Source organism: Nelumbo lutea, chromosome 3, assembly GCF_056320005.1.
Source record: "Nelumbo lutea isolate HS-2025 chromosome 3, American lotus-T2T, whole genome shotgun sequence".
In the NCBI taxonomy this organism is placed as follows: Eukaryota; Viridiplantae; Streptophyta; class Magnoliopsida; order Proteales; family Nelumbonaceae; genus Nelumbo; species Nelumbo lutea.
The window spans coordinates 25,737,745-25,749,958 of NC_142686.1; the positions used below are offsets into that span (position 1 = coordinate 25,737,745).

General features: G+C 40.3%; 1 protein-coding gene across 2 annotated transcripts in view; it reads left to right on the forward strand.

The window, feature by feature from the left end:
• The window catches only part of LOC148863751 (DExH-box ATP-dependent RNA helicase DExH3-like), a 46,158-nt gene that overhangs the window by 10,704 nt on the left and 23,240 nt on the right, over positions 1 to 12,214 (forward strand). For both annotated transcript variants that reach the window (XR_016109664.1, XM_088976788.1), the window contains exons 4-5: positions 5,561 to 5,806; positions 10,389 to 10,484. Coding sequence is in view for 1 of the 2 variants with exons in the window: in XM_088976788.1 (XP_088832914.1) it covers positions 5,561 to 5,806; positions 10,389 to 10,484 (342 nt within the window). In the remaining variant the exon portion in view is untranslated. The remainder of the gene's footprint in view (positions 1 to 5,560; positions 5,807 to 10,388; positions 10,485 to 12,214) is intronic.

Consider the following 12,214-nt stretch of genomic DNA (forward strand, 5'->3'; position numbering starts at 1 on the left):
GGGCTGAACCAGCAACCTCTGGCAGGGAGTGTTGCTGGTTAGATCATTAAAATAGGGGGGTGTGATTTGTTAAGAGGTCACGTGGGAGGAAAAAACTCAGAAAATGGGTCCAGTCGAGTGGATCCCTTTTCTGATGGGTCGGAGAAGGCAACTCAAGTAAAGGCTTTAAAGCTGGGTTCTTATATTACAAGTTTTGAGCCCAAGGCCCATTATAAGACAGATGGGCCAAGGGACCCTTTAAGTAAACACGTGACTAGGAGGAGGGATGAGCTGATAGACAGGATTAAGCGTCTATCTTCTTCTACCCCGAATCCCTCCTTTCGATCGAACAGTTCAGGCGCAAAATCTCAAAACTCTCAGTCTCGAGGCTCTCTATAGTGGGTCCCATCCAACTTGGCGAACCGTCTCTCACTAGATAGGCACAACCCGAGATACTTGAAGCCTAGTATTTGAACAGAACAGGGTTTGAAGATTGGTTGAGTGAACAAAACAACAATGACAATTCTGATAGAGACAAAACTTTAAGTTTGGGAAGCCTGTCTCCGAAAAGCAACAATGATTTACTTGAAATAGAAAGTTTGCATATAGAGCTGTTGTTTTTAGAGGAAGAGATTGAAGAGGCAGGTGGCGGGAAGACTAGAAATGGTGAAGAAAATGGTCCTAAAGCTGTGAAAACTCCTCTTCTCTTTGTCGAGGGAGTTGATCCTGAGTCTAATGAAGTACATGATCTTGGTGGAGAGGGACAAGAATCGGCCATGAGGATGGATGTGGGTATTCTAGTGTCGGAAACACAGAGAAAGGTTTTCCAAGTGGGTAGGTCGTCAGGAAGTGATTCTTTCACTATGTCTACTTCACAACTTTGTCCAAAAAGGGGAAAGGCCTTAAAACCATTTGTCGCATGTTAGCAACTCAATTCCAGTGATTCTAGTCCTACCCTCGTCCTACCAGGTATGGGTGTCAATTCTTTTTTAGGTACTGACTTGTCTGCTATGCTTGTAATAGATATTCCAGCTTCCCATCCAGGAGGTTCTGATGCAAGAGAGAGGGTGATAGTGGAAGGAGGAGAGAGGGTGACGGAAGGAAGTAGTAAGGGGGAGGTAGACAGAATTTGGGAGTTGATCTGTACAATGATGGGGGAACTAAAAAAAAGGAAGGATTCTTAGAGAGATGCTGTAGCCAAAATAAGTGTGAGCAGGGTAAAATTCTTCCTCAGACATTGGTTGGAAAGGATGGAGAAAAGAAAAATGATGATTGTTTTATTAGGAGGGGGGGGGGGGGGGGGAGGAACAAAGAAGAAAAAAAAGATCTGAAGTGGAAAGGCTAATCTCAGACATTGAGGGGGATTTAGAATTCAGTGGTAGAAGGGATAGGAGGAAGGGCCTAAAATGAGGAGATTATGGCCTTTTCATGGGTTTTTTTTTTTTTTTGCTATTTTGTCTCGATGAAAATTATTAGCTGGAGTATAAGAGGGTTAGGGAGTGCAAGAAAGAGAATGGTGATCAAAGACCTACTCCGAAGGGAAAAACCCGATATTGTGTTGTTACAAGAATCCAAAATGATGGAATTAGATAGGAGATGGGTGAGGAGTTTTTGGAGGTCTAGAGGTTTAGGTTGGAGCTCGTCTCCTTCTTGGAGAGCCTTGGGCAGGATCGTAACACTGTGAAGGGAGGATGTGGTGGAAGTATTGGAAGAATTGATAGGTTGATTCTCAGTTTTCATTAAGTGTAAGAATGTAGAGAATGGGTGTGTATGGGTCTTAACCAATGTTTATGGCCCTAATTCCTATAGAGAGAGGAATGAGATGTGGGAGGAACTATATGCAAGCAAGGGGCTATGGGATGGCCCTTGGTGCCTAGGCGGGGATTTTAATGTCATTAGATTCTCTAATAAAACTAGTAATCCTCAACAGGTAATTACAACAAGCATGAGGAAATTTAATGGTTTTATCGAAGAATGTGAACTGAAGGAAATACCTCTGCTGCAAGCCAGCTACACATGGTCCAGCCTTCAGGAAACCCCTTAGTGTTCGAAGTTGGACAGGTTCTTATTTAACCTTGCCTAGGAGAATAGTTTGGAAAACTTGCGTTACCTAGGGTCACCTCCGATCACTGTCCTATCCAGATAGGTACTGAGTTTTTTCCTATAGGACCTAAACCTTTTAGATTCGAAAATATGTGGCTTACCCATCTAGATTTTGTGAAAAAAGCGAAGGAATGGTGGGGTGAGGAGGAGAGGGGGGTAAGATGGAAGGGGATTAAGTTTCATAAGAAATTAAAAAGGTTGAGAGCCAAAATAAAAGAGTGGATTAGAGATCATTTTGGTAGAATTGAGGAGCAAAAATTGTGCCTAATCTCTTGAATAGAAAACTTGGATGTAAAGGAATCTCAAAATGGGTTGACCAAGGAGGACAAAGTGTTAAGGAGACAATTGAAAAAGGATTTGGAAGAGGTGTTACCGAGGGAAGAAATCAGTTGGAGACAAAAAGCTAGACACAAGTGGATTAAGGAAGGCAATGGGAACACTAGATTTTTCCATGATTTGAATGGGAGACGAAGAAAGAATCTTGTGACCAAGCTAGAGATAGGAGAGGAGGTGATTACCAACCAGGATGACATAGCCAAAAAATTTATGGACCACTTCAAATCGATTTGTAGAAGACGTTTGAGTGAGCAATCATGGAAGGGGTGGAATGGCCAAGATTTGATGACGGAGTGACAAGGTGGCTGGAAAGGGATTTCGAGGAAGAAGAGATTAAGAAAGTTGTCTTTCTAATGGATAGATCCAAGGCTCCAGGTTCAGATGGCTTTACAATGGGTTTTTATCAAGATTGTTGGGAGGTGTTGAAAGAGGATTTAGTTGAAGTCTTTAAGGAATTTGCAGACAATCACATTATAAGCCCTGGAATTAATGCCACCTTTTTGGCCTTGATACCTAAGAAGAATGATGCCAACCACCCAAAAGATTATAGGCCTATTGGTCTGGTGACAAACATCTATAAAATTCTGGCTAAAGTGCTTTCATTAAGGCTCAAAACAGTCCTCCCTTCTATCATTAGTGAAACCCAAGGGGCTTTCATTCAAGGGCGACAAATAACATATCAGATCTTAATTGCGAATGAGTGTGTGGAGGAAATGAAAAGGTGTAGTAAGAGAGGTTTCATTTGTAAATTGGATCTTGAAAAGGCCTATGATTTGGTGGACTGGAAGTTTCTATTAGAGGTTATGCGAAATTGTGGATTTGGGGACAAGTGGTGTAGTTGGATTTTTGGGTGTATCAATACTTGTCACTATTCTATTCTGGCAAATGGTATGGTGAGGGATTTTTTTCCAGCTTGCAGGGGTGTTTGCAAGGGGATCCACTCTCACCCTTCCTTTTTACCTTAGTAGCTGATGTGATTAGTAGGATCATTACTAAGGCTGACAATGGAGATGCCTTTAGGGGTTGGAGAATAGGGAGACACCAAATCCCCATCACCCACCTTCAGTTTGCAGATGACCTAATGATCTTTTGTGAAGGACGTTTTAGCGAAAAGGTAGCAAACCTAAAGGAGCTAATCAAAGGTTTTGAAAGTATTTCTAATTTGAATAAATTTGGAAAAGAGCTGCATAACGAGTATAAATTTGGAGGTAGGGGAGGTCGAGGCTATTGCGGAGTGTCTTGAGTGTTCCACCTTTGCTTGGCCTATGTCATATTTAGGGCTTCCTTTAGGGGCAAATCCTAGGGAGAGTAGATTTTGGACCCCGATGATAGAAAAGTTTGAGAAGAGATTAGCCTCATGGAAGAGGAATTAAGTCTCTTTAGGAGGGAGAATTACCCTAATAAGAGCTACCTTGGCTAACTTACCTACCTATTTTTTGTCTGTTTTTAGGATACCAGTTAGGGAAGCTAGGAAACTGGAGAAGTTGATGAGAGATTTCTTATGGGAGCCGGGACAAGAAAAAAAGGATCACTTGGTTAATTGGGAAATTGTGTGTAGAAGTAAAGAAGAGGGGGGTTTGGGACTTGGGAGGGTAACTAGAAGTTTGTTCTGGCAACATTGTTCATTTTTGGGAGGATATTTGGGTAGGAGACACACCTTTAAAGGATCTGTTCTCTTCGTTATTTTCTGTTTCTTTGTACAAAAAAGAGGTGGTATCAAAATTTGTCTCACCTTTGGGAACACCCTTAGATCCTACTTGGGATTTTGGGTTTCGTAGAGGACTTAGGGATGATGAAATTGAATCTATTTCTGTTTTGCTTGGTTGTCTTAATCAGGTTTGTTTGGATCCCTCCAAGCCAGATAAGAGGGTATGGACTCCTAGACCCGATGGAACCTTCACTCGTGCTTCTTTCTTCAAGTCCATCTCTCAACTTTCTACTCACCAACCCTTTCTGTCAAAAGAAATTTGGTGCAGGCCAGTTCCCCAAAAAATTATGGCGTTTTGTTGGGAAGCATTCCATGGGAAAGTAAGCACTCTAGATGACCTACAAAAGAGAAGATCTTTCCTCTGTATTTCTCCTAATTGGTGTATCCTCTGTAGACCTCACGGTGAGGATTGTTACCACCTATTAATATCTTGTTCCTTTTCTGCAAACCTTTGGGCTTGGCTACTTTCATTGTTTGGGAGTAGTTGGAGTCTACCAGCAGAAGTTCACATGCTCTTCAACCATTCTACCTTTTATTGGCCTTCAACAATAGGGAGAATTATGTGGAGATGTTCTCGTGCTGCCTTGATTTGGACTCTTTGGGAAGAAAGGAATATTAGAATTTTTCAAGAGAAGGAAAGGAGCAGTCAGGAATTGAAAGGCTGTGTGTTAAATAGGGCAATACCTTGGCTGAATACCTTGGAAATCTTTCATCAATTCTCCTTTAATGACCTTTGGAGAAATTGGTCAGTAGTAGCGAGGTGTTCATCTCTAAAGGACAAATCAATTACAAGCTGGTCTCCTCCATCCGAAGGCTCATTGAAGTTGAACTTTGATGGAAGTAGCATGGGTAATCTAGGATTATCCGGAATTGGGGGGGGGTGCTTTGAGAAACGAGAAGGGAGAGATTTTGTTGCTCTACTCAGGTCCCTTGGGAATTGGGGGTGCAATTTGCAAACCAGCTGGGGGTACAACACCTAACAATCGAGGGGGATTCCAAAGTGGTGGTGGGTTGGTTGAAAAATTCTGAAGAGGCTATGTGGCATTACAAGAATGAAATGAAGAAATTTAGTTGGTTGACAAGGAATATGTTGCTCACTGTACAGTGGGTGGGGAGATCAGCAAATACTTTGTCAGATGTGTTAGCTAAGCAAGGGGTAAATCGGGAAGAATTGTTTTGGGCTCAGTTGTGATTTTTGCTTTTCTTTCCTAGTTTACTTGTAAGATTCAAGGAGGAGCTGCAGCTCGCGCCTCTCCCTGGGATGTTGTATGAACTCACTCTTAATCTGCTTCTAAATTAATAAATTTATTATCATTCATAAAAAAAATGTTTTTCTTTTTCAAAGGTCATTGTGATTCAAAGTGAGTAAATTTTTCATTGTTCTTTGATTGCACACTGTTTCTATATTTCTTTGACATTCTCAAGAATTGACAGGTGATCATACCACTTGGTTTGCAAAGAAGAGTGGATACTCATCTTAGAGAATACCTTTATCGGAAACCTATGAACAAAGGAACTTTTCCAGATGCTACATTTTCTAGATCTAGCAGCAGTGGCAGTATTGCTACCGATGAAGGGCTTTTTGAGCAACAGGAACCACTACTACCCACTAGTGTTGTAATGGAGAAAGTTCTTAGGCGGAGAAGTTTGCAACTGCGTAATCAGCAACAAGCTTGGCAGGTTTGCTTTTACCTTAACAAATTTCAAAGTGCATCATCTTGTCAATAAAATTAATGAATCCACAGTTGTCAAGGCGACGCCTAGGCACCCATCTAGGCGATAAGGCATTCTTGGAGGGCCACCTTGCCCAAACGCCTACATATTTATATGTAAGACACCACACTATTTTATATTTTTATTTTATGTTATTAATAGTAGTACGATATATATTATTAGACTAAATTATTCATATTGTGGGTTTATAGTATTAATGTTGTTATTCTTATACTAGTTTCTTTTTGTTATTTTCTTTTTTTTTTTTTGATAAGTAAAGAGTCATATTCCATTAATTCAAAGATCGGTGACATGAAAATTCCCTTAGAGAGGCATGAGGTGCTGCCTCTCCATACAGAAAACACAAAAACTACATCAAAAAGTGCATGACTGTTATTTTCTTATTTGTTTGGGTTCAATCAAGACACAAGTCAGTGACATAGTCTTGATCCCTTTAAGACTTAAAACCTGAATTGATAAGTAAAAAGTAACTTGAAAATTTTATCCAACTGACACATAAGAACAAGACACACAAGAACAATCAATAGGACTTCTTCTTCTTCTTCTTCCAAGAACCAAAACAAGGGTTTAACCCTTATGTTTTGTATGTTTCTTTCCTTTCTTATTTTCTACTCATAAATATGTTCACTTTCTATTTATTGCTATGGGGTTTATACTTATTTCATGAGAACTATGGTGATTATTAGTTAAAGATCACTACTTATTTCTATAAAACCTAGGGATCTACCTAGGTATATATATACATATTTATTTATTTATTTTAAAAAACTCATCTCCTAGGTGACACCTAGGCGCCTGCCTAGGCGACTAGCTTTGCCTTGGCGCCTTGAAAACTATGAATGAACCCTATCCTTACTTTTCTTTATAGTAAGAGAAAAAAATCATTAAAACAGAGAATGGAGGAAAAATGGAGGAGGCCTGAAAAATGGAGAGTTTCTTCTCACAAGTGAGGAAATGGAGGAAAAGCTTCATAATCAAGTTGAAAGAACTATTGTTGGAGGAGACTTCACAATAAAGGAAGTTTGTGGTGAATATATGAGAGGGAAGAAGAGGAACAGTGTTCCTAGCGGATGAGGCAGTTCCATGGTTCCAAACTTTTCTTGAGAGAGCAATGAATGTGGGCTGGAGATCAAACTGAAAGATACATGACAGAAGGAAGGAATACTGGGCTGAAACCAGATGCTAATAATTGAATCAAGGGTTGGAGGGTGGGGAGAGAGGGTGGTAGTTTGAGGAAGGAGATGAAGAAACTTTCAGGAACCTAAAGGGACTAATAAGTCAATTTTAGAAAATCTCTAGTTTGAAAGTAAATATGGGTAAAAGTTGTGTGACAGGGGTAAATATGTTAGAAAGAGAGCTATGGGCACTAGGATTATTAGATTGTGAAACCAAGTAATGGCCTCTGGATTATCTTGGACTGCCATTGGGAGGTAATCTGAAAACAAAAGATTTTTGGAAGTGAGTGTTGGACTGACACTTTGGAAGAACTATATTTCAATTGGGTTGGGGGGGGGGGGGGGGGAGGATCACTTCACTCAAATGCACAATGGCAAACCTACCCATTTACTTTCTATCCACTTTATGTATCCCTATCAAGGTGATTAAGAAACTTGAAAAGTGTATGAGAGGTTTTCTCTAGGAACCTAGAGAGAATAAAAGGGATTATAGGGTGGGGTTAAGTGGGAGGTGGTTAGTTAAACCTAGAGATCAGGGTGGATTGGGTTTAGGGAATTTAATTCATAGAAACACTGCTTTACTTGGAAAATGATTGTGGTGATTACTTTTGGAGAGGGATAGGTTGTGGCACAAAGTTATTGTGAACATTCATGATGCTAAAAAATTTTATTAATGGAAGAAAGAAAGTATTACAACATCTTCCTTGTGCACCTCACCGGAAAGCAGGAAAAAACACATTACAAGTTCCACACAGACTGAGAATAGAGCATCTGAAACACATTTTGATGCTTAAACTCAGAAGATACAGAAATCCAAAGGCAAGTTTGTTCACAGACAGATGTATTAGATCTTCTGTGTTTCTCACTTTGTTGCAGAAAACTCAATTATTTCTCTCAGTCCAAGTAGTCGCTAGAACAGGAATAGTTTTCCAGACCAGCTTCCCCTTTTCCTTCAGACCAGGCATCTTCCAACCTTATAACAATTCTTTGACCGAACTGGGCATGACCCAGTCAACGCCAGTGGCTTTAAGGAAATGTTCCCAAATCTTGGCAGAATTATGGCAGTGGATGCTGAGGTGGTTGGCTGTCTCTTGTACAAGTCCCCACACAGCTCACAGTACTGATCAGAAATCTGCAGCCCTCTCCTATCCAAATTGACTTTTGAAAGACATTTATTTAGAGTCAAAACCCAAACCAGAAAGTTTGCCTTGGAAGGGCTGATTGGGTTCACACCTGCTTTCCTGGAAAGCCGGCAATATCTGTCTTGCTGAGATTAGAAGCCAAAGATTTGACTGAAAAAATACCTTACGTACTCTCCATTTCCAACTCCATTCATCATCCATATTTACTGTAATGTTTTGCCTCTGTAAGAGCTGCAGGAGCTCCACTAATTGTTCCATCTCCCAGTCAAAAAATTTCTCCTAAAGAGAGGGCCCCAGGAGATGGAACTTCCACCCATGTCATAAGAATCAGCAACTGAAATATCTGGGTTAGCAGCATACTGATAGAGAAGGGGAAAAGCCTCAGCAAGGGGAGTGTCCAGACACCAGGGATCTTTCCAAAATTTCAGGCCGTCTCCTCTACCAATCTTGAACCTTAGACCAGCTGAGAAAGCAGGAAAGGACTTTACAATTCCTTTCCATAGAGAACAACCCCAATTCTGCAGTGGGTCCAAGGATCTCCAATTACCCCACTCCACCCCAAACTTAGTTGCAATTAGATTCCTCCACCATTGCGTTGCTTTCAACTCCTCTTTTTGGGATGATCTCTGGTTGGGTGACTCTCCTTTAAATGTGAAATTTCCTTTCCTCTATTCCCTCTATAAGTATCAGAAGGAACCCATACGAAATTTTATTTGGTCTCTTCTTGGGTTTAAATTGAGATTTTGGTTTTATAAGGCCTTTGGGAAAGAGAGTGTGACTCTGTGGTTGAACTATTGTTGTTTCTTAATTCAGTCTTCTTGGATTGACAATCAGCAGACTATAGAATTTGGACTGCCTCCCTTGATGGTTATATCTCTTGTTCTTCTTTCTTTAATGTTCTATTCTCTCAAAACATTGTGGGTGGGCATTGTTTTTTGTGAACGAAATTTGGAGTAGACCAGTTCCACTCAAAGCAAAGGCCTTCTGTTGGGAAGCGTTTCTTGGTAAAATCGATACTTGTGATGTGCTCCAGAAAAAAAGGCCAAATAAATGCATTTCACCTCATATTTGTATTCTCTGTAAGGCCAGCAGTGAGACCCTTCCCCACTTACCAATCTCCTGTCCTTATGTAAAATGTGTTTTGGTCCTCAAGATGTGGCTTTTATTTTCAATCCCGACTATATTAGGCAGCCTAAGAAAAGAGGCAGGATACTATGGAGGGCAGCGAGAGCACTAGTAGCTGTGTTATGGTCAATTTGGGAAGAAAGGAATGAATGGGTCTTCAAGGATAAGTACAACAGAAGAGACACAGTTTTGGTGGATTGGAAACCTCCCCCACATAACAGAATAAAGTTGAACTTTGATGGAGGCTCTTTGGGTAATCCGGGATCCTAAGGAATTGGAGGAGTTTTCAGAAATGAAAATGGTGTGGTTATGGCAATGTATTCAGGACTAATTGGGCATGAGGATCCTCTAAAATCTGAAATCCTATCTCTACTTCATGGATTGAAATTAGCTAAAACAGTTTGGACTGAAGCATTTAGAGGTTGAAGGGGTCAAGGGGATTCACAGTTGGCCATATCTTGGATGAGATGGAACAAAGCAGGTGTTGGATACATAGGCAAACTCTAAGAGAAATGGTCAAGCTAGAAAATGAGTTGGAAGCTACCTTCATATGGGTGAAAAGATTTGCAAATGGACTGGCAGATGTCCTTGCTAAGCAAGGAGTTCATAGGGAACAATTTTTCTGGGAAAAACTGTAATTTGTGCTGGTAATTAGTGAATGGGCAAAACTGTAATATGGGATAGTGACAAGTGACTGGGTTGCTGGTCTTAACCGGCTCTGCTCTGTACTTTTTAACTTATTTAATGAAAGAAATTTCTCTTTGCTGATAAAAAAAAGTATTGGGGGAGTCACTCAGGGAAAAAAGAGTGACCCATTAATCTAAGTAAAGGGCATATGATGGGTTAGGTAGCTACGCTAACCTGAATGATACTGTGGGGTGCTTGGCACAAATTGCATTCTACATATTTCCTATTTTTTTCCACATATTAATAAAATTGCCACCGAGTTGCCAACAAAAAAAGTAATGTCCAACATCCAATGCATGTTTTTTCAAACTTTTTTGCCCCTTTTGGCATTTTTCTTGTTTATAACTATGTAGCCACTGTTTCTTTTTGATCAGTAACTGAAACTACAATTTTGTACAGGAATCCCCTGAAGGTCAAAAGATACAAGAGTTTCGCAGAAGCCTCCCTGCTTACAAAGAAAGAGATGCACTTTTAAATGCCATTTCACAAAATCAGGTTTTTCATTGATTCTGTTGCATTGTTTTATTGTTTTTGATTTCCTAGCCCTTCTTTGTTGAAGAAATTGCAGGAAGTGATTCATGTGCAACCCTTTCAACATTGAACTGTTGCTTTTCCTCGTAACATTTGTACAAGGAACTGGCAAACAAGGATTTTTTTGGTCTGGAGTTTTAACTTACTTTGTTTAACATTAACAATTAATAGAAGGAAAGTCAGTTCATCCATCTCCGCAACAACTTCCACATAAACAGTGGTCATCTCAACCCCTGCCCCTCATAATTCAGTTTTTCCGCCTACCACCTTTCCTATGCGCCCTAGTGATCTTGACACATCTCTCTTGAGCTTTTTTCTACTCCTATCTTTCTTCCCTAGGTTCAGCCACATCCCATGCAAAAACCAATTATTGCAACAACAGAGTCATGACAGTCCAAAGGTTTCAGCAAAGGCTGGGGGGGGGGGGGGGGGGGGACATCTTTTGGAACCTAACATTTTTTGCAATTTGCTTGAGTGTTTGGAGAAAGGAGCCATAGAATATTTGATGGGAAGGGGTGTGTCGGCTAGGCGGTTATATGCTGAATCGAAAGGTTGACTGTGTTATGAATCTCTTTATTGAAGAAATTTGAAGGTCTTCAGTTTCCTTATCTTGTATTGAATGAGGAGCCCTAAATTTTGATTGGGAAAGGGCCTTTTGAGCTTTGTAGTTACACCGGTGATATTGAGTAACCTGTACAAGTAGGAGGCTCCAAAAGAGCAATGAAAGACCTAAGGAAGCACAGGCTGAAGTGGTAAGAGATGATTAGGACTCACAATACAGAAAATGTGGCTCTTGATAAAGTGCACTGGTGGGATAGGATTTGTGCTGCCCTTCTTGTTGGTTTATTATGCCCGGCCACCTTCTTGTTGGCAAGAAGAGGGGAATCATGTGGCAATGTACAAGGGCAGCAATCATTTGGGTGATTTGGGAAGAGAGGAATGCAATCATCTTTAATGGAAGGAGTTACAATAAGAGTGGTACATTGGATAGAAATCAGGGACTTATTTGCCCCATTTTCAATGGATGATATTATTAGAGGTTGGGTGGGGGCAGTTGCTAGCTCATCTTCTAGGAGATTGGCATGTCACATTGGCTACCTCCAAATAGTGACTAAATAAAGCTCAGTTTTTATGGAAGTTGGTTCAGCAACCAGGACCTTGTGGAATTGATGTGGTCTTTAGAGATGGTAATGACATGATTCAAGTCCAATTTTTTGAGAAAAGGTAAAATATACTTGTATTAATCAAAAGGTCCTTTGTACTATGAGAAGCTGTGCAAGGCCTGAGGCTAGCAAAATCAATGAATTTCAGCAAAATAATGGTTGAAGGGAACTTCAAAGTAGTGGTCAGCTAGCTAAGGAGCCATAGCCAAGTGGTTTGGCAATTGGTAACAAACTGTAAGGATACAATGATTGATGAGGGAATTGGAGGTAATAGGGGTCAACTGATTTTAATGTGCAATAGTATGGGTTAGGTGGAGAAATTCCAGCCTATATATTTGGGTGCTCAAATCAGTGTAATATATTATCCTTGCTAACAATCAGCAATAAAGAGATTTGTTACCTATCAAAATAAACAGGAAAAAAAACAAAGGATTTGTGTAGGTGATGTCAAAATTTTGGGACTTAGGCTGAGTTGAGTTGATTCCTATCCCATGCAAGAAGATTATAGACTTCCATTTGCATTCCCAGACT